A 21,266-nucleotide genomic window follows, 5' to 3' on the forward strand; every position below is an offset into this window, starting at 1 on the left:
AAAAAAATTTTATTATTTATTTATTTATTTATTTATTTATTTATTTATTTATTTATTGACAATTAGGCAATTCTTATGCCCTGTCTACTATAATTCTAAATTGAGGGGGCCACATGGCAATTCAATTAGGATCCCTCAGGAACACCAAGAAGTTATTTCCAATAGGTCTTTCTTAACATCCGACTTTGGTTTACAACTTAATTCTTCAGTGTTTTTTGCTGAACAGCAAGCCCGGGACCAATTGTGATAGAAATACATGGTTGTAGTTGTTATTTTTTCTTAACGATTTTGTCACAGCGCGATGTAGTGACGAGTAGTCCAGGATCTTGTGAGGACTATGAAAGAACTGCCATGTGTATACCCAGTAGTAACAAGCAAGGGAAGTTGTGCTCAGGCCAAGTCTGTGCCACCATAGGATAAGGGACTGACAGATAGAGGTCCTGGGTGACAGAAAAGCACTGCGCACAGGTCCACACAGAGAAAATTATCAACAGCAACAACAATGAAAAGGGCAGGTAAATCAGAAATTCAGGATTTAAAGGCCAGTGGTGCCTTCCACTGAATCTCCAGGTGTGATTGAGAGGAATGATTGACAGGGTGCTGAGTCATCCTATGGGCTCTCAACGTGTGTGCTTGTCTCAGAATTCACTGTGATCTCACTTACATTTATGACACGTAATGCATACTTTTGGACTTGTGATGAGGTGGAGGAAGGGTAAAGGTGACCAGAAGGTAGGGCTAGGAGATCCAACAGGCCTGTGCTGTAGCCAAAGCATTGGTAATCTCCTAGAGTTTTGTTTTTTTATGCTGTACCTCTCTTAGGACAGTGGAATCGGGAATAAGCATGGGTACCATTTAGAATCAGATGGAGGTAAGGGAATGACTCACATAGCTCCATTGTTTTTAAGTGTATTAATGTGACACTGACATAATTATTTAACATCACACACACCATATATATATATATAGATATATAGATATAGATATCTATCTATATATATAGATAGATATCTATGTATATTGTGATGTCTTATATACAAATGCCCATTTTATCTGCCAATATCTAAGCCTTTCCATCTGACTTTAATTTAACCATGCAAGAAATCTGATTCTATTATTAACCTTTAAAATATTTGTGATATTGAATTAAAAGGTTCTTTTAGAACAGTGATAGTTGTATTTTGTTATCTTCATTTGTGTTTTAGCCAAACTCTTTCTTTTGCTTGAGGATTTTAATTTATTTTCATTGAAGATTCATTATTATGAAAAACTCCTATAATTTTCAAAGATGGAATGATTTTTCTGAATATGTGTATTTTTTGTTGATCTGTTCCTTAACTATTGCTATTATTTATTTTCAGTTTTTGGAGTATAACATTGTGATAGGTTTGTTAATTTACTTCATTCTTATTGTTTTGTTGGTTCATTGCGTGTTCCCTTTGGTGGATACAATCGGCAGTAGAGCAGTCTGAATGAATACTAACCATCGGTTAGGGTCATCGCTCCTGTGTTGCTGATGAGCCAAAAGGCAGGGGCTCAGTGGGTGTTGCTGTGGGGCTGTGGGGGCTCCAGGCCCATCGTGACTGTGCCCTCTCTCATGTGCCCATGTCTGTGTCCATCTCAGGGTGGAGTCTCATGGCCCTTGGCCATCTCCACATGCACAGTGAGCAGCAGCAGCTGTCATAGTGAGTGCTGGGCTTATTCTCCATCCTCTCTGCTCCAGCAGGTGCACAGGAGGTGAGCTCAGGATGCACAGGCCTGGGGCTGGTGTGGGTGCAGCCCCACTTCCCTGAGAGAGTTACCAGCCTCTGTCTGGTGCAGAAGAGGAGCAGGAAGATGAAAGAAGTGACAGGCATTCTTTTAATAACTAAACTAAACTGCCGAAATTTTAAGATGTGTAACAGCATTCAGAGTCTTAAACAACTGGATGCCAGGAGAAGCCTCGCCACAGTGGAATCAGCCCAAACTGTCCAAGGCATTGGCCAACATCTTAGGGTAGAGAACTAAGTAGCTCCTATGATGTGTGAACACCAAGATTAACATATACAATGGTGTCCAATTATTCAGAGTAAAAGGCTTCACTTCAACCAGGATTGAAGCACCCTTAAGGATGAGCCTCCCTGGGGATGTGTCAGAGGTTGAAGGTCAGGAAATCACTTTCATGGCTTATGTTCCCACATATAAAAAACTAATAGGTTCAATCCCCGGTACCAAAATAAATAAGCAAACAAATAAACAAACAAATAAATAAATAACATAAAAAACTAATAGGCGCTAAAATAGACATAATCATCAATGGCATAGAACAGAATAAATTCCAGAAACATATGAAAAACAAACTTTAATACAGAATTAAGAGTACACAATGGGGAAAGGAAAGTCTCTTTAATAAACATTTTTCATAAAACTGCATACTACATGCACAAATATAAAAGTGCACCCACATGTCACACTACAAATGCTTTTTTAATTGAAGCAAAATGTAACACACAAATCATAAAATTTCTAAAGGTAAACAGGAAAACTGGTCTTGAAATTGATCTGGCCAATGAATTTTGAATTTGTTTCCAAAACTCTAGGCAACAAAAGCAGAAGTTGAGAAGTCAGACAACATCAAATTAAGTAATTTTTATCAAAAAAATGTACAAATGGCAAGCCTACTATTGAAAGGGGGAAATATTTGTAAGTGATACCAGATGAAATTAAACATCTAAAATGCAAAGAAAACCTCCCATTTTGGATACAATAGATGAAGGGATGATTCTATTTAAACTGCAAAAGACCTGAACTGCATTTCTCAATAGAGACACACAAGTGACTCATGGGTACATGAGAAGGTTTCCACCAGTGGTCATGGCAATATGATTGAAAATCACAATTCCATACCACTTGACATCTGAGAAATAAACATGATGAATATTGCAGCACTAAAAATTTGAATTTTTTTCTGGTCAACTCAGGTAAGGAAATGAAAAGACAAGCTGTAGAATCAGAAAATAAACCTGACGACTGCATAATTGTTAAAGGACCTGTAGAGAAAATACCCAAGAACATTTAAGACTGAAGCAAAAGAAAATCGCTAAAACTTTCAAAATTTATTTAGGGCTCCATGAAATTTTCAATATGGCTTGTAGGAAAATGTGTAATTATACAACCATGTGATACAAATGCCAAAAAGCAAACAATGAACAAATAAAATCCTGAGATTTGTCTGCAGTGAGAAACTTATTCCCTGAGAATGGGAGTAGGAAATGGTTCTTTCACTGTGAAGGCTCTTTGGGTATTTCTTACGGAGATGAAGATAACGCTGGAGCAAAAGAATCTGAGGTGGTCACACAGCTGATCTGAACATGGTATCCTCTTATACCCCATGAGGATGCTTCTATCAGCTTCACACTTTCAGCTCTCCCAAGTGGGTGAAGATTGCTTGTAGGTACCATTGGGCCATCAGGAGAAGGCTTGGAAGGATGAAGACATTTTGAACCATCATCATTAGCCACTTGTGAAGTAGACAACCCACAGGACTTGTCAAGGAAGAGCTCAACAGCCAGCATGGCCAACTGGACTCCTCACAGGTGCTTTGTCAGATCCTCCACCCTGTGCCTGTCTGAATGGACCCCTACAACCCCAGGGTGAGACAGGCCTGCTCCTGGTAATCACCAAATAATTTGAACACCCATGAAAAGCATGGTGGAGTCATATAACTAAACATTTATCCAAACCCATAGAATGCACAGCACCAGGAGTCAACCCACGTAAGAACCCGGCTGTGGGAGTGGATGGTGTCTCACTGTGGCTCCAATAGCTGGAACACAGAAGGACTGCAGGACGGGGCGGTAGTAGAGGGGCAGGCTGTGCACAACTTGGTGGGGCAGAGATTCATGGAAAATCTTGGTCTTTCTAAATGATTTTACTGTGAGCATAAACCCGCCGTATAAGTAAATTTTGCTAAATAGAAATGGCAGAAACATTTTGGCCATGTTTTAGAAAATATACAGAATGTTGTCATATGATTGAAAAACTTTGCTCCTGGAAAAACTTGGCTCCTGGATCTTTCTCCAATTGTTTTGAAACATGTCTCATCACAAATACCTTCTTGGAGTAGTTTGTGTCCTTATTAGGAGGGAGATTTTTTTTTTTTACTCCCTGTATTTTGCACCAAGGTTGACTGTTGTGGACACCCACAAAACTATCCCACACAATTAGGGTGCATATTTATTTCTATGGTTCCTATCCTCAATTAATACATCAGTTTTCTAAGTAACTCCTCAGTCTCATCATCTTAGTCATTTCACCGGCACTGCAGCTGCTCCTCCCTCAGGGTTTCTGACAGACTCAGGATGTGGTCACCACACTGTGCCTCGCACAGTAATACACGGCTGTGTCCTCAGACTTCAGACTGCTCAGCTCCATGTAGGCTGTGCTGGAGGAGGTGTCTGCAGTGAGGGTGACCTTTCCCTGGAACTTCTGAGCATAATTAGTTTCACCATCACTAGGGTCGATCTCTCCAATCCACTCGAGTTCCCGTGAAGGGCTCTGTCGCACCCATTCCATCCAGTAACTAGTGAAACTGTAGCCTGAAGCCTTGCAGGAGACCTTCACTGAGGTTCCAGGTTTCCTCACCTCTGCCCCAGACTGCACCAACTGCAGCTGGGCATGGACACCTGTGGAGAGAAGACAGGAGTTGGAGGTAGCATCCCCTGACTGATTCTGGTCTGCTCCTCAGCCCTGAGACTGGGGATCCACTTACCATTCACAGCTGCAACCAAGAAGAGGATTCCCCATGTCCAGTCCATGGTGAAGAGCTGTGCTCTGGGGGATTCTACAGAGTAGGTTGGTGGTTGTGTGATGCCCTGGCACAGACATATCTGTATTTACCAGAGCAGATTCAGGTTGTTTGCATATTCATGAGGCTGGGATGTTCTTAGCTCAAGACCTAATCCGGACTAATAAAGAGGAAGAAGATAACATATGGGTCATAGAGAAGTGGAGTGCTGGAGTCCATGCCCTAATCCTACCTGAGGAAATGTATACATACCCTGCCACCTTCCTGGACCATGTGTAGACAGAATTCATCCCAGTGAGAATCAAGACAGCACAGAACAAGTTCTGCAGAGCAAATCCAAGCTTTAGTGTCACCCAGACTCCTGCAACTCTTCTGAGCCATCACTGCCTGTGATGCTGAGCTGCTTTTACCTAGTACCAGCAAAGCCCACTGATGACTCTAAGAAAGGGACAGACAGTACCACACAAGTACCTAGAAAGACCAATAGACATCTCTGATGTTAACTTGGCCTCCTGGGGTGGTTCCCCCAGTGCCCGTTTGTGTTACTGAGGTCCCAGCTGTTACACAGGAAGACCACTGATCCTCAGACCAACCCTTTGATGTGCGGTCCACTGCTCTAGATCTGTTCACATGCACGATAGGCCTAGAATGGCAAGTTTGATGACTCAATTACCATAATCTAAGATTATGTTTTGTTTTTGTTTTTGTGGTACTGGGAGATGGAACTCCAGACCTTGCACTTGTGAGGCAGGTGGTGGCACCACTGAGCTAAATCCCCAGCCCAAGATTTTGTTTTAATTATGTTTGGGTCTCATTCTCAAGTTCACAGAACATAATATTATAGGTTTTACAGAAATTCATTTTACGAATATTGGGAGATTCTGGCCAAAGGTGTTTTTGAAGTGAATTGGAAAAAGTAAGGGACTTCCTAGACAAACGTTCAGGATTCCAGGGGCGCATTGGTAGAGTTTAGAGCATAATCTTCAGGATAACAGTCAGCAGAATTAAAAGTAGTTTGTTCCCAAAGATGTTTGCTTTGACAATTGTGCCCCCTCTAACCTGATAAGATTGCTTAAACTGGATCAACATGTGTCATGTAACAAAAGATCCCACTCTAGCCCTCTCCTTTGGCCAACATTGTGCAAATGCTTTTCTTCTACATATTTGTTCTCATGTCCTTGAGGTACAAATACATAACTACAGAGGTCTGAGCTCACTGCTATTTGCCTCAAGCTCTCTTACGTTGAAGCAGCAGTGCCGCTGTGTCCTCTCAGCCACTGAAGTCAAGTAATCTACTTCATTCTCTACTCAGCCACAGCGACACAGTGACATATGTTCATTGCTCTTTAACATTATGCATTGAGCTCATCCACACGGATCACTCATGTTCCGCTCTCTCTCACCCTAAGCCTCTGTGCCACCCACTCAGCAGCTCTGCCAACACCAACACCTGATGGAAACACTATATCGATTCACTGAGACAAATGTGTTGCCCAACATGCTGCATCATTTGAGTTAAGAAAACTCCTTTCTGTGTTCCACCATCTTAATGTTGATATATTTGATGTGCTTAAAACCCCTGTAAGTGGCTCTCCTTGAATTTTTAATTAGGTAAACTCCCCCAATCAAACAGGACATTTCTCAAACATGTGCACCCTTTATAAACTTCCAATGTTACTTCACAGTTTTTGAAAGGGGAAGACTCAGGCCCAGGAGGATTCTGCTCCAGGAAACCACCTGCTATTGGGCTAGAGCTGTGCAGAATGGCTATTGAGCCCCCTGCTGGTCTCTGTACACCCATTCACATCTGGATCACAGGGTGACTCCTACAGTGTCCCAAGAATAGAGGACAGAACATAGGAAAGATCTGAGCCAGGTTCAGAGTCTCCTTTGGACTACCCTGAGCTTCTGAAAATGTACTGGAGCTGAGGACTTACTGACTACTACTCTGCAGGGAGAACAGAACAGAGAGGGCTTTCCTGAGATGGGTCTTGCAAGGCTAGACAGTGACCTCTCAAGAGTCCAGATGATTTAGGAGGGAATAATCCTGTGTTTTTGTTTTCTTTGGAGGACAGCTACCTACCAGGGGATAACTATAGGGACTAGGGAGGTACTTGAGCCCTTCCCACCATCACTTTCATAAGACCAAAGCACAGCTGGTGGCTGGAATTGGAGGGTGACCTGCCCATCCCCATTGTACACCTGCTCAGGAGCTGGCCCAGCCATGTAGTGTATCTAAAATTCATTTTGTAATTTCTGCAAAACAACTGAGTACTGAAGGACAGACAGTGTCTTCATTTTGAGTCCCTTGTCCTCACATTACACTGCACCTTCACGTGGTGAGGAGGGGTGGGCCAGAGGATCGTCCAAACTAGTATGTATGTCAATGAATGACCCTGTGCCACATGCATGGGAGGGTGGACTGGAGCCTTCCCACAGTTTCCTGTGCTCAAAGGAACAGCCTGCTAAGGACATAGGCATGAGAACATTGTATAAAGGCTATGGGAGGAAAATCTGACCGATGTAGGAGCTAGAGGACAATCAAAATCCACATGAGGAGGCTCATACAGTGAAATGAAAGCTTTCCATCCTGTCCTCCAAGTTTCACAATCTTCTGTCTTAGGGAAGGCATCATATTATCCTAATAGCCCCAAAGTTTTACCTATCTCTAGGGTCAGTTTTAAAAGGTAAGTTCAAAGTCTATATAAATAGCATCTAAATGATTTATCAATGTAGAAGGATAGAAAACCAACACTAAATATTAAAAGCATTGGGGTATACCATAAAGAAGATAATAAGAATAGAATTAGAAAAAAATCATTCACAATGGCATCAAGTAAAAGTAAATACTTGGGATTATTCCCTCAAAGAATATAAAAGTCTTCTATAAGAATAATTATAGGGACTCAATAAAAAGAATAATTATAGGGAACTAAAAATGAAGATTAAATAGTATATATGGAATAGACAGAATGAATATTTTTATTGTCAAAATGGCCATACCCTCCAAACTGATACATAGATTCAATGCAATCCCAAATTAAACATCACCAGTGTTCCTCACAAAATTGGAGAAATGAATTCTGAAATTTAGGTGGTACTGAAAGAGATCCAGAATAGCAAAAGCAATCCTGAGCCACAAGAACAAAGTAGGTGGTGACACAATACCTGACTTCAAGTTACACTGCGAAGGAACAGTGACAAAAGTGGTACAGTATCAACACAAAAACAGACACTCAGATCAGTAGAACAGAAACATCCCCAGACACATTTGGCTATTTGATCTTTGAAAAGGGGGCCAAAAATATACATTGGGGAGAGATGGCCCATTTAACAAATGCTGCAAGGGAACCGAATAACTCTATGTTGAAGATTGAAGCTGGACCTTCATCTCTCACCATATACTGCACTGAAAAATGGATCAAGGATGTGACCATTAAAACAGAAACAATGAACCTACTGAAAATTAAAATGGGAAAAAAACAATTGTACTCATTCATGTAGGTCAGGACTTTCGGCACAGAATCCCAATGGCACAGAACTAACAGCAAAAATCAACAAATGTCATTATATAAAATTAAAAAGCTTCTTCCCAGCAAAGGAAATAATCATCAGAGTGAAGAAACAATCTACAGAATAGGGAAATAATTTCCCAGCTAATCCTCAGTTTAAGGACTAATATTCAAGATATAAGAAATCAAACATCAATTATCCCAGAAGAAAAGATCCAAGCAAAAAATGGGTAAGTGAAATGAATAGACATTTCTCAGAGGAAGAACAAACCATTGAACATCTCTGCCCATTAAAGAAATGCAAATAAAAAGTGCTAAGATTTCATCTTTCACCAAAAACAATAGCAATCATAAAGAAATCAAATAATAATAACTAATAATTTATTGAAAAAATGAGCCCCCCTGTATTGAAAGTGAACACGTAAATTGATACACAGAATAGAAATCAATATGGATATTTCTCAAAGAAGCAAAATTAGAAATATCATTCAATTTATCTATTCCTCTTCTGAGTATCTTTCCTCAAGAGCTAAAGACATCATCGTAGAGCAACACATAATTACCAATGTTGATAGCAGCACAATTTATAATAACTGAATTCTAGAAGCAGATTTTACATCCAACAACAGATGAATAGATAAAGAACATCTGGTATCTATACGCAACTGAATACAACTCAGGTGCAAACAGGATAAATTCAAGATTTGCCAGAAAATGGATTCATCTGGAAATTACAATGTAAAGTGAAAGAAAGCACAAACTCAAGCTTAAGTACCGTATGCTATCTCTCACTTGAGAAAAACAAAGTACAAATAAAGAGCAAAATTAGGGATTTATAAAAGGAAACAGGACGAGAGATCTTTGGCATTTGGGAAGAGGTTCAGGGACTGAGGGCAACGGAAGAGTGAAGGGGTGGAGGAACTAAAAGATTTAAGAAGTTTCATAAACACCAACAATGAATGTAAGCATTATGCATGTAAGTATGAAATTAATAATAATAACAACAACAACAACAATAATGAAATGGGGACAAGGGGCTTAGAGATGGAGGGAGGGAACTGGGTAGGGAAGGAAGGGGAGTAAAGAAGAATCAACCTGTGTTATGTACATGAACCATACCTCCCTAAGATGAATGTAAGCTTCATGAACAGTCAACATGCACGAATACATTTTTAAGGCCTCCCAAATCCCCACATTAATAATACTTTAATTTTTTTTCTTTTTTATTGAGTTTATTGGTACTTTTAAAGTATACAGTACAATTACATTCATCATTGGGATCTTTTACATGAGAAGTTTTGGTTCTCATTTTTTCCCTCACACCCCTGCCCTCCCTTCATCCCTTCCTCCCTGCCCTATTTACAAAGACTTCGTTTTCATTTTTTCCTTTTCTCCTATTTTTTCTTTTCCCTTATTTCCTTTAATATTCTTATTTTAAATTTTCTTTAAAAGTGATGAAAAGACCTGAGTGGAAACAACACCCTAACTTTCTCTGAGCCTACTGCTGTGTTGGACTCCAACGGCTTGGTGGGTGTCCAGCGCCCCCTGCTGGGACTCAGTGCAACCTGATTTTCCTCAGCGGACGGTGAGGTCCCTTCTCTGTGTCTTACATAGTAACACATGGCCGTGTCCTCCGTAGTCACAGTGTTCAGCTACAGATGTGTCTTGGATGTGTCTCTGGAGAGGGTGACCTTGCTCTTGATGGATGGGTTGTAATAAGGTCACCATCATACATTATGCACCCGATCTACTGCAACCCCTTTGCAGAAAGAATCACTGATTTGACCTAGAGTAACCAGACAATTTAGAAGTGATGGACAGGGTCTGTGAATGCTTTACCAGGCCAGGACCTGACTCCTGCAGTTGTACTTGGGACAGGACACCTGCAGATAAATAAATGGTGCTCTTGAAGATATTGGCATAGGAAAAGACTTTATGAACAAATCCCCAGGAGCACGGGAACTAGAACAAAGAATCAACAACTGTGATCTCATCTTTTTAAAAAGTTTCTGCACTGCAAGAGAAATCACCAATAGTTAAGAGACAAGCTACAATGTGGGAAAAAATTTTACTAGCTGTTCCTCAGACAAAGACCTAATAACTAGAGTGCAAAAAAAGCCTCTCTAAAATCAGACCCCCCCAAAATATAAAGACCTAATTAAAAAATGTAAATCTGAAATGAACAGATATTTCTCAAAGAGGTAAAAGAAGCAAATAAGCATATGAAAAGATGTTCAACATCACTCATCATTCAAAAGATGCAGATGAAAACAACACTGAGATTCCACCTCACCCCAGAAAGAATGGCTGCTATCAAGAAATCAGCCAATAACAAATGCTGGCGGGGTTGTGGGAAGAAAGGAACCCTTCTTCATTGGTGGTGGGAGTGCAGACTGGTGAAACCATTGTGGAAATCATTATGGAGATACCTCAAACAACTAGGATTAGAAGTCCCATTTGACCCAGTTATTCCTGGGCTGGGTAGCTTGCCAAAATAATTAAAAGGATCATACCACAGTGATATATGCTCATCCATGTTTATTAGCAGCACAGTTTGTAATAGCTGAAACTTGGAAACAGCCCAATTGCCCATCAACTGGAGACTGGATAAAGAAGATGTGGTTTTTTAAAAAACTAAAATGGAGTATTACTCAGCCATAAAGAATGAGAAACTGGAGACATAACTAAGTTGATGCACATTGTGGACATAATCTTAAGTGATATTAATAAGACACACATGTAAAAATACTGAATAGTTTCTCTGGCATGAAAAACTAAAAGTGTAAATAAGGATCAAAATGTATAATTGATATTATATAATAGGAAGAAAAGGTCTGAAAGAGTAGGGGAATTGGGAGGCCCAGGGGAAAGGTAAGAAGGGAAAAGAAAAAAAATATGAGAAAAAGAAAAAATGTAAACAAAATCTTTATAAATAGGGAAGGGTGGAGGGTGAAGAGAGGGCAGGGGAATGGGGAAAAATAAGAACCAAGATAAGTCATGAAAGGTACAAGATCCCAATGATATGCAACTGTACTTTAAACCTAAAATACACCAATAAACTTAATGGGAAAAAGAATCCAGCAATCTCAGTCATCTACAGTCACAAACTCCTCATGAATCCCTATCTGACATGGAGGATACACACACTGGAGAGCTGTCATTATGTACAGTAGAAGACCCAATGGCCTCATGTTTAGACTAGCCCTGTTTTCCTCAAAGACCCCGATCCTGCCTGAGGAGAGAGCAGTATGGTCCTATAACCCAACAGGGGAATTTGAATATAGAACTGGAAGATGAATTTACATATGGGGCACCCTTCTTATATGAGGAGCTGGACTTCATTATGATGCCTTTGTCTGTCAAGGCCCCTGAGGGTTCTCCATGAAGGAAAATCATGAAATGTAATGATCACGGTTTGTATCTAGATGCATCCTGAAAACCTCATGCGGACATAGGTTGGGAATTTTCAGAGGTGGCTGAATTTTCAGAGGTGGCTCGGTAATGTTGGGATTGATTCTTGGTGCATCGCCAAGATCAAGGGCACTAGGATTAAGGTTGTGACTGCTACCTGCTTAAGTAGTCTGGATAAAATATAAGGGTTTACAAAGTGCTACGGTCATCCCTTGTTGCTTTTACTACCCTCTAACTTGTATTATTGTTACCCCTCTGCTGTGTGCTTACTCTGCCTTTGAGCTAGCCAAACTATCAACTGAAGCCTCTAACTAACTGTAAGCCAACTAAACCTTTTCCCCTTTAATTTTGGGTGCTTGGTATTTTGTCACAGCATTAAGAGAAAGTAACTAAACACAGACATTCGGAGATGGGACAGCAGTGGATGTATCAGAATGACAGAGGGGATGCTGACATGTCTCTGCCTTATTCCAGCTAAAAGTACATATAAATGAAGGGAAAATGGGATTCTTAACCAGGTTCCTAAGACAAAAGCTGCATGCTGTGTCCTGCAGTGAGATCACCTGAATATACATTAAAAATAAGACTGAAAGAGCCTCCTCACAGTCCTGGGAGCCAGGCAGACTGGAGTTTGTGCTGTGCTCAAGCAGACATTTGCCCATTACTGTGAGAGCAGGTGGTTAAATCCCTGTTCCCTGTTCAGGGGTAGACTCTTGTTCACCCCCACAGGTCCCTGTGGAGTCTGTACAGGTGACAGTTGTACCTGCTTCTTCCTTCCCCTGACTTCCTGCAAATGGACTGAAAAATTCTCCAGCAGGCACTTTTGAATGTCCATGGTACAGTCATCCAACTCTTCAGTTCTACAGTGGAGGTTGCAGCTCAGGTCTCAGCTTGTTGATTGAGATGGGGGAACAAGAGCTGGAGGGAATTTATTTACTGAGAGTTTGTGGTTCCTCTGCTGATGCAGTTCAGGGATAAAAGCCACTTAGGAAAGAGGTTAGCATATTACAAGGACCTGTAAAACTTAAAAACTATGAGTGCAAAGAAAAATTTCCTTTTTAAAAGTTGTTGGTGTCAGGTGTTTTGTCTCATGGATGCAGAGGAAATTGCAAGCCAGCCCAAAACTCTCCTTGTGAACTGGGTACCCTTGGGGGCATTTGTCCTGTTTTGCATTGAGAATAATGAGCAAAAGACACATGTAAGTGATTTAAAGTCTTGTGAGTTTGCCCTGAAAGAAAACTCCAAAATTTTATGTGTGAATAATGTGGCAGAGGAGGGCTTGTTTATTGAAAATATTAGTATTAAAATGAAACCAAGTCTTTTACAACAGGACAGTAGGATAAATACTTTGAGGGAATGTGAGGAACCAGCAAGTCTTCACCCTTTGTAGTATCAAAAAATGTAAGATAAAATATTTGGCTTTCAGAACAGATCCTTCGAATGGCAACAGACTCAGAATGGAAATACATTTTCCAGGATTCTGTTCACCCTGATCAGTGACTCAGACCTTAGAAGAATATACAATCACCAACAAGATGCAAAAAACTCAGCCACTGCTCCAGTGGGTGGGAGAACTTGACACCATGCCTGTGGTGCTGGCTTTGTGTCCATGCAGAATGGAGGAGTTGTTGCATCAGGGAGCCTTCCAGTCAGAAGTTGCGGGTGTCAGGTGTTATGTCTCAGTGACAATAAAGTAGCAAGACAAGAATCAATAACGCCTTTAATCTAAGGAGTATGTTTTGTTAATAAGTCAAAGAAACCACCATCAAAATTGTGTAGAGAACATTCCAGCACAAGTGAACTCTCAGCAGCATCACACTCCTGACCTTTTCATCTTTTCCTCAATCTTCAACTACAAGTCCCATTCTGTTTCACTTCTCCCACTTCCACAAACATTCTTTCAAAATTCCTCTTGACCGGACCATCATTTAAATTATAGAAATTATACCAACACATTTCAAATTCACTTTCATTTCTTATTCGTTTTCTCCTCCTCTTGTTTCTGATCTACACTTTCTTTTTTCCTATTCTTTTCCTTCTCCCACCAATCACATCTCGACCAGTGTATATTGTACTGAGATCCAACTTGTGAATGAGTTCCATCCCAGGAGACAATGTAAGTTGGATTTCTTCATAAGTCCAACGAAGTGGAACAGCAGACTTCCCGTGTTCTGTGATATATTGTCCTTGTTCTTTAGAGTTCTATCAACATTTAAACAATCATGTTAAAGCATGAGTGAAAGCTACCATCATTTGGCCTAACCCAATCTATCAATTATTTTCACTTTTGTTTTCATGGCTATTATTTTGTACTTCACAAGAGTCCCCTACACATCACCATAGTTTTTCCTCTTGCTTCCAGATATATTGGCCTCTATAGAGCATTGTAGTACTATATACTGTTGCACTGTACAGTAAGCACACACCAACACAACTCTGACAATGTCCAACAGACACCTGACTTCTGTGATTTGTTTGCATCTACAAATGTTTATAACATGAGGCCCATACGTATCTGTGAATGTTCACAACTCAAAAGTACATAAGTTGGGGACTTACTGTATTGTAGCAGACGTATCTTCCCAGTATTAACAGACACTGGTTAATTGCAACCCAGTCTCAGCACCCTTTAATCTCTCCAAGGAAGACAAGCAGTGAGTTCTCCCTCTACATCCCTGTTTACATAGTAGTTATCCCTGCCTGCATATCAAATATCCCTCATGCATACCTGTTATCCCCAGATACCTCCAGCCAGATCTTTCCAGATCGTTCACATTGTGTGGAAGACAAGCAGTGAGTTCTCCCTCTACATCCCTGTTTACATAGTAGTTATCCCTGCCTGCATATCAAATATCCCTCATGCATACCTGTTATCCCCAGATACCTCCAGCCAGATCTTTCCAGATCGTTCACATTGTGCCACCTGATGTCTTCAAAACATACCTTTCCTACCTTCCCAACTTGTATTAAAAAAAAAAAAAATACTGGGTATCCTTGCTGCTCCTTGTCTTTGCTGCCCTAAGCAGCACCAAAACCCAGTTCTAAGTCTTGTTTCTTTTCTTTTACTTTTATTCAGCTTTGTGTTGTAGTATCTCATAGGAGACCAGGACCCACTGCAGGGGTCTCTGGTATCCCCTTTCCCATTTCCTATACTGGACAGCCTTTATAGGTCAACAAAAAAAAAAGGTGGGCTTACTAAAAGAAGTTTCAATGTACAGTACTGACACGTGGTTAGCTACATTGATGTTGCATATAACCAGTAGGATTTCTCTCTGAGATGCTGTCTGATTCTAATAAGCTGAGTAGATTGAAGAGGTGTATAAATACCAAACTAAAACCAAATCTGATATCACATCACTAGAACACATACACTAGCTTGATAACTTTCCATTTAAGCAGCTTAGTCTTTCCACTGCCCTTGACACTTCACCCTGAGCAGACTTGCAAACATACACACATACACAGAAACATGAGAAAACAAGACAATAAAATTACCCAAAAAATCCGAAACCACCTAACTGCTTATCCAGTTGGTACTAATAAGGAGGATTTAAAAAATCAATTCACTGAAGAGACAGCAGCAACAACAAAAGATCCAGATCAATGAGATAGTCAGGGAGCTCTAAGATGATGTAATTAAGCAGGTATAGGACTTAATTGATAAAATTATAAGTGAGCTGAAAGAAGCCACAGATAAAAGGCCGATGAATTAAATAAGATGTTATGAGACATGAATGAGCACTTCAGTAAAGAACCTTCATGATTCCAGGTAAGCAACCTGCATACTCAATGGTTAGCGCCAAGAGAAATCCTTGCTATGGAAGGAGGGATTGTCACTGTCTTAGAAATTAATCCTTGGAACATCCACCTTACAGCTTCTATCCTGAGCTCTGGATCTGTCTGAGGTCTTAGGCATAAGTGGTGGTGAAGGTCAGAGACCAGGTCCATCCCTCCTCACTGAGAGAGCCCAACAGTGTGGACTCCACTATCTGCCTTCTATTCATAAGGTCAAAAACTACGAATTGCAATAGAAACACTAAATAATTTATTTTATTAGCCTTAGTGAGTTCTAAATATAAGAGAGTTTATTGTGATATTTCATTACATTCATACAGTGTACATGGATCAAATTGGGTAATTAGGATTGCGTGTCCCTACCATTTCCCTGCACTTGGAGGCATCAAGTTCCTCCCATTTAAATATCTGCAAAACATAATAGGAATCTCTATGTGTGAACTCTATTGCAGAGAACCCCCGATCTGTACAGTTTACCTCATTTTATTCATGAGTTAAAATGTTATTTATAAAAATAAATATTAAATTCATGGATGGACGGTTGGACGGATGAAAAGACAAGTAGAGAGTTATATAGACGCACAGGTAAACATAATTGCTGCTTGCCTCGAGGGTCCTGACTCACACACACCGTCATTTTTCTATTTATCCAAATGTTATTTATGTTTCCATGCATTCATGTCTATTTACTTCTTACTTGAGCATGGGATCCAACACCATTCATTCATTTCACTGCTCCAGTTGTTCCAGCTCTGTCCTCTGAGAGCCCTTTCCTGTTTTCCCTCTGATGTTCCCAGAGTCTAACCGCAGAGCACTGTGCCGCGCCCCCATCCTCACTGTTCAGCCCTGTGGCTCCCCTGCATTCACGCTGCTGAGCACGGTCACACACCCACACTCTGGATTTTGAGGAGGCCCTGACTTCCTGGTGCTTCCGAATGCTCCTGAGCCAGTGCTAGATGAGATACAAGCCGCTTCTCCTCAGTGACCCACTTTGTGCTACTGAGGAAGCACTGATACATGAAGATGTGGGTCTGGGAAGAAGTCAGATGGAGAGGAATCTTTGGACACTGACAGGAAATCTGCCTTAAATGGCCCTTACATTTGCACCTATTTCTTGGCTGACCCTCAGCTCAGTGTATCCTGTGCACCCCCTTGTGGGCAAGAGTTCTCTTGCAGGAGTGTTGGGTGAGGGTTTACACCAGTGTCCCCTCACTGTGCCTCTCTCTCACACACTAATACAAGGTCTTTGGATCTTAGACTGTGTACCTGCAGACAGGCAATGCTTTTGGAGTCGCCACTGGAAATTGTCAGTCTTCCAGCACAGAGGTGGCGTATTCTGTCATGTACCTATTATGCTTGTTTCTCTTTGTAACCAGACCAACTCACTCCAGGCCTTTCCGAGAGCCAGGCAAACCCAGTTCATATACTATCCAGAGGCCACATGTGACAATCTCAGAGACCAGTGAGGCTGCACTAAGCCTCCCCTGGAACCCCCAGGTGCAGCTCATGCTGAACTCTTACAAGTACAGAGACATCCTGCTCAGGACACTGTTTATCCTACTCATGGCCACTCACATACGGGTATCTCTTATTCTTCATAAATCACCTTTTGAAAGAAGAACAACTAAACAGAGGAGAAGTTTGGCTCATGCTTTTAAAGGATTAAATCCATGCTCAGGTGAATCCAAAGCACAAACATCAAGGAGGAAGCTGGCTGAGGAGGAGTTTCCCAACTTTGCAGGAGAAGCAGAGCACAGGGGAAGACAAGAAGCAGGAGACAGACCTTAGAGGCAAAGTCCCAGTGAGCCACCTCCTCCAGCTGGGCCCCACCTCCCACATCACATCACCTCTCCTCGGTTCCTCTGCACACTCAGGTAGATGATTCAAATGAACTGGAGCAACAGACAGCTAGAAGTCAGCCTGCCAAACATCCATCCTGTGAATTCATAACTCAAGTTAAAGAAAAACCAGAGTCAGGTTGTCCCAGCCTGGCCAAGCTCATTCCCCGAGGTTTCTGCCCCTCTCAGGATGTGATTTTCACACTGTGTCTCGCACAGTAATACACGGCTGTGTCTTCAGCCTGCAGGCTGCTGATCTGCAGATATGCTGTGCTGACAGAGGCATCCAGGGAGAAGGTGAATCGTCCTGTGAAGCCCTCAGCATATGTGGGCTTTGCGGTTTGGGTGTTGATCCAGCCCATCCATAGCAGGCCTTTCCCTGGCGCCTGTTTCACCCAGTTTATACCATAGTCAGTGAAGGTGTAGCCGGAGCCTTGGCAGGACACCTTCACTGACTCTCCAGGCCTCTTCAGCTCAGCGCCAGACTGCAGCAGCTGGATTTGTGAGTGGACACCTGTGGAGAGGACACAGGAGTGTTGTGCACAGTGCAGCTGGCTCATTTTCCTCTGCAGCCCTGGGTGCTGGTTCCTTACCTGGGGCAGCCACCAGCAGGAAAAGGAGCCTGCACGTCCACTCCAGGCTGAGTGGGGTTAGAACTCAGGGCTTCTGGGAGACCGACGGGGTGAGTCCCTTGCTGCCTGAGTCAGGGGAGCCTCAGCTTTCTACTCAGTGACCTCCAGAGTTTTGCATAACCCTTGGGCTCCTCCTCTCCCACTGGACTAGATCAGGGTGAACATCCCGAGGTCCTAGGAGACCCTGCTCAGTTGGCTCAGCCCGAGTCCTGCAGTGTCTGTGCCTGAGTCCTACCTGTGAGTGGCAGCTGCAGTGTCCCGTGTCTAACACCGGGCGGTGACCGAACACTGATGTCCTCACTCGTGCCCACCTCTTGAGGTTTTCTCTGCTGCTTCCATCACATGGTACCTGAAACAGGACACAGTTCCTTCTCCAGATCTAATGTTGACCACTGACCGGGCTTCTGTGTGTGACCAGGTGACCTGACCCCATCCTGAGCACCATGGACTGGGTCCCGCTCACTACCAGGTGACCTCTGGGTTAGTTCCCAGGGCCAATGTCCAGAAGTGGGCTTCATTTTCTGTCTTCTTAGGATGTGTTACACAGGTCTGCAGGTCCTTTTTCGGTAGCATGAATATATATTTTAACAAATCATAGTGACAAAGTTGTTTCATTTGGTTCCCTCACATCAATTTATATGATAAAGTCTAGTAAGAAGATGTTGAAATTAATAGTAAATATATGTATATATGTATACATCCAATAAAATATGAACTGTATATTTGCTCTTTGTCCTACGGTATCAGAATATCCATATAATGAGGGCCAGAAAGTGTGACTTCCAATAAAACATGAAATCTCCATTTCCTACTTGAACTATGGCATCACAATATCCCCACAGAATTGCTAGAAAACGTGGCACTGATAGATTGACAATTCTGTGTAGAACCCAACAAAAGCAATAATTTGGAAGTCCTGTGAAAAAACCTCCTTTTTATCTCATAAAATAAAAATGCTATTATTTACAGTACAATCTTGATGAGACTGCCCAATACTATAAGGTGCTGTCTCACTGACTTCCATGTAAGACTTTTTCCCCAGTGTCTGGGAGCCGCCATGTTAACTGCGGAATCTCTTTCTGGTTCCCAGTTTCTATCACATCCACTCCTCCAAGCCGTGAAGAGCATTTGAAGTCTCATGGCTCACTGCAGCCGGGTCATCACTGACCTCCTGTTCCAACCCTATCCCCATGAAATAGGCGTTTCCAATAAGCCTCACTGGCTCCTTCCTGAAGCTGATGTACAGCGCCCCCTGCTGTAATGGTCATGTTTCACAGGTAGCGCTGTGATTCTCATCCCTTAGATTCTACACCAACAGAGCAGGTGAGTTCATAGCAATGCCGAGACAGACAGGGACAGGCATCCCTGAGAGCGTTCGGAAATAAATCTCCAGAATTCCAGTTTCAGTGTCAACCTACGAAAGTTCTCCTTAGTGAGAAAGTGTCGCCACTCTGAAAAAAAATATGGACACAAAATCAGAAGTGAATTTAGAGCATAATGCTACAATCTGGGCCAAAAGATTGAATGCATCCAGGGACACTGCTGAGCTGACTGGACATTGAGTCTCTGGATAAAGCTTGGGGTTAGGGGTCCCTTAGACCATGACTTCATATTAAATGGGGAAAATTGAATGATTCCTCTCTAAAATGAGAAATAAACAAGGATATCCACTCTCACTCTTTGTCAATGTAGTACTTTTATGGCTTGTATCTCAGTGTCCCCCCAAAGCCTCCTGTGTTCAATGGTGGGAATTTTCAGAGGTGGCTGGGTCTATGCAATGTAGCACTGGGATGAAGGAGATGTGGTCTGAATTAAGCCGCTAACTGGATGAGCGCAGTTCTGAGTGTGCCTTAGGAATTTACTGAAATGGGAAACCCCACCTCAGTTGGGTGGCACCAATCAATGGCTTGTAGTTTGGATGGAATATAAAAGGACCAAAGGAAGGCAGGTGGCACAGATGGAGTAAAAATGATCAAGGTGCAGAATGTGTGTGTATGAAATTCCCAGTCTATATACAGTCGCTATGATTGTAAAGATGCAATAAATAGTAAATAAATAATAAAAAGCACAAGGTGTAGAGTTAGTGAGGGGTTGTAGGAAGGAAGGAATGGGGAGTTAGTGGTCACTGTGCTCAGTATTTCTTTATGAGGAAAAAAGTACTTTGGAACTCGATGGAAGTGGTGGATAATGTACTGAATATGACCTAATTACATTTTACAATTGCCAATTTTATGTTTAGTGAATTTTGCATTCATTGCAAAAGTAAAAGAGATACAAAAGGGAACTAGCGTGAATGCAAAAGTCTCTTGCAAAAAAGAGAAACATAAATCAATGGCAACAAAAAGCCAATTATTCCAACATAATACATTCCTGAAAGTGTCATGCTTCTCAAGGATTCATGTGATTGATGATCTTGTGTGTTCTCCTCTACATGCCATGAAAGATCAAATAATAACTTTTGTTTTGGGTTAAGAAAAACTACCATACCTTCTAAAATGGTATAAAATTATTTCAACTGAGATCTTGAGTCATAGCCACTGTCAACTTGTAGATTTAAAAGCAATACTCAGTGAAGCAATTATATTATAAATTTAGGGACCCAACGTATTGCCATGGTGACAGTCAATGGGCCAACTAGTGCACCTTGTGGAGAAGGCACAGCCTTCCTATAGGGGGGCTTCCTATTGTAGACTGTGTGGTTCTTACAGCTCTGCCCAAGACACACGAGGGAGATGCCCAGAGCTTACAGGGACCTGACCCACATCTTTCAGGGGAGATTGATAAAAAAAAAAAAAAAAAAAAAAAAAAAAAGACCTTCACTGGGAAATGGGATTCCTGAACAGGTGTCTGAGTGTCTCCCTCTAAGGTAGAATCTGCCTTTCTCCACTTCAGCACCAATGCAGCCTCAGCCACAAACTCTTGTGCATCTGAGGCCACAAAGTCCCAGGCTTCAGAGTGGGAGTCTGGTTCTGGGTGAGAGCCGCTGCTTCCACGGTAGGCTCTCCTCCCACCTCCTGCACACAGGGGCAGATGTGACGATGACATCGTGGTGTGGATGTACACAGTCAGCTGGAGGTGTTTCCCACCCATCTATTTGTGTGTTTGTTGAGAGGACTTTGGGAACAGTACTATATGACAAGTCGGTTCAGTGCAGATCAAAAGTTGAACAATCTGGTTTCCTCCACAACTCTGACACTGGTGAGGAGTAGAGAGAAATTTTTGCTACTTGCTAAGTTTCCCAAAGGAGGGAACAAGGTGTCACGCTGGAGAATAATGGAGGCTTCTCTCACTG

At 41.8% G+C, this 21,266-nt stretch overlaps 2 gene segments (V, D, J or C); both read right to left on the minus strand.

Moving 5' to 3' along the window:
* Positions 1-3,109: 3,109 nt before the first annotated feature.
* LOC104860627 lies at positions 3,110-4,832 on the minus strand. The segment is given in 2 exon segments: positions 3,110-4,664; positions 4,751-4,832. Coding segments are annotated over 2 exon segments (375 nt in total).
* An 11,472-nt stretch (positions 4,833-16,304) lies between these two features.
* Positions 16,305-21,019, minus strand: LOC104860641. The segment is given in 5 exon segments: positions 16,305-16,361; positions 17,546-17,856; positions 17,936-17,982; positions 19,075-19,229; positions 20,870-21,019. Coding segments are annotated over 5 exon segments (720 nt in total).
* Between the last annotated feature and the right edge of the window lie 247 nt (positions 21,020-21,266).

This window comes from Fukomys damarensis, unplaced genomic scaffold (assembly GCF_012274545.1).
Source record: "Fukomys damarensis isolate Sample0158 unplaced genomic scaffold, DMR_v1.0_HiC HiC_scaffold_25, whole genome shotgun sequence".
Classification (NCBI taxonomy): domain Eukaryota; kingdom Metazoa; phylum Chordata; class Mammalia; order Rodentia; family Bathyergidae; genus Fukomys; species Fukomys damarensis.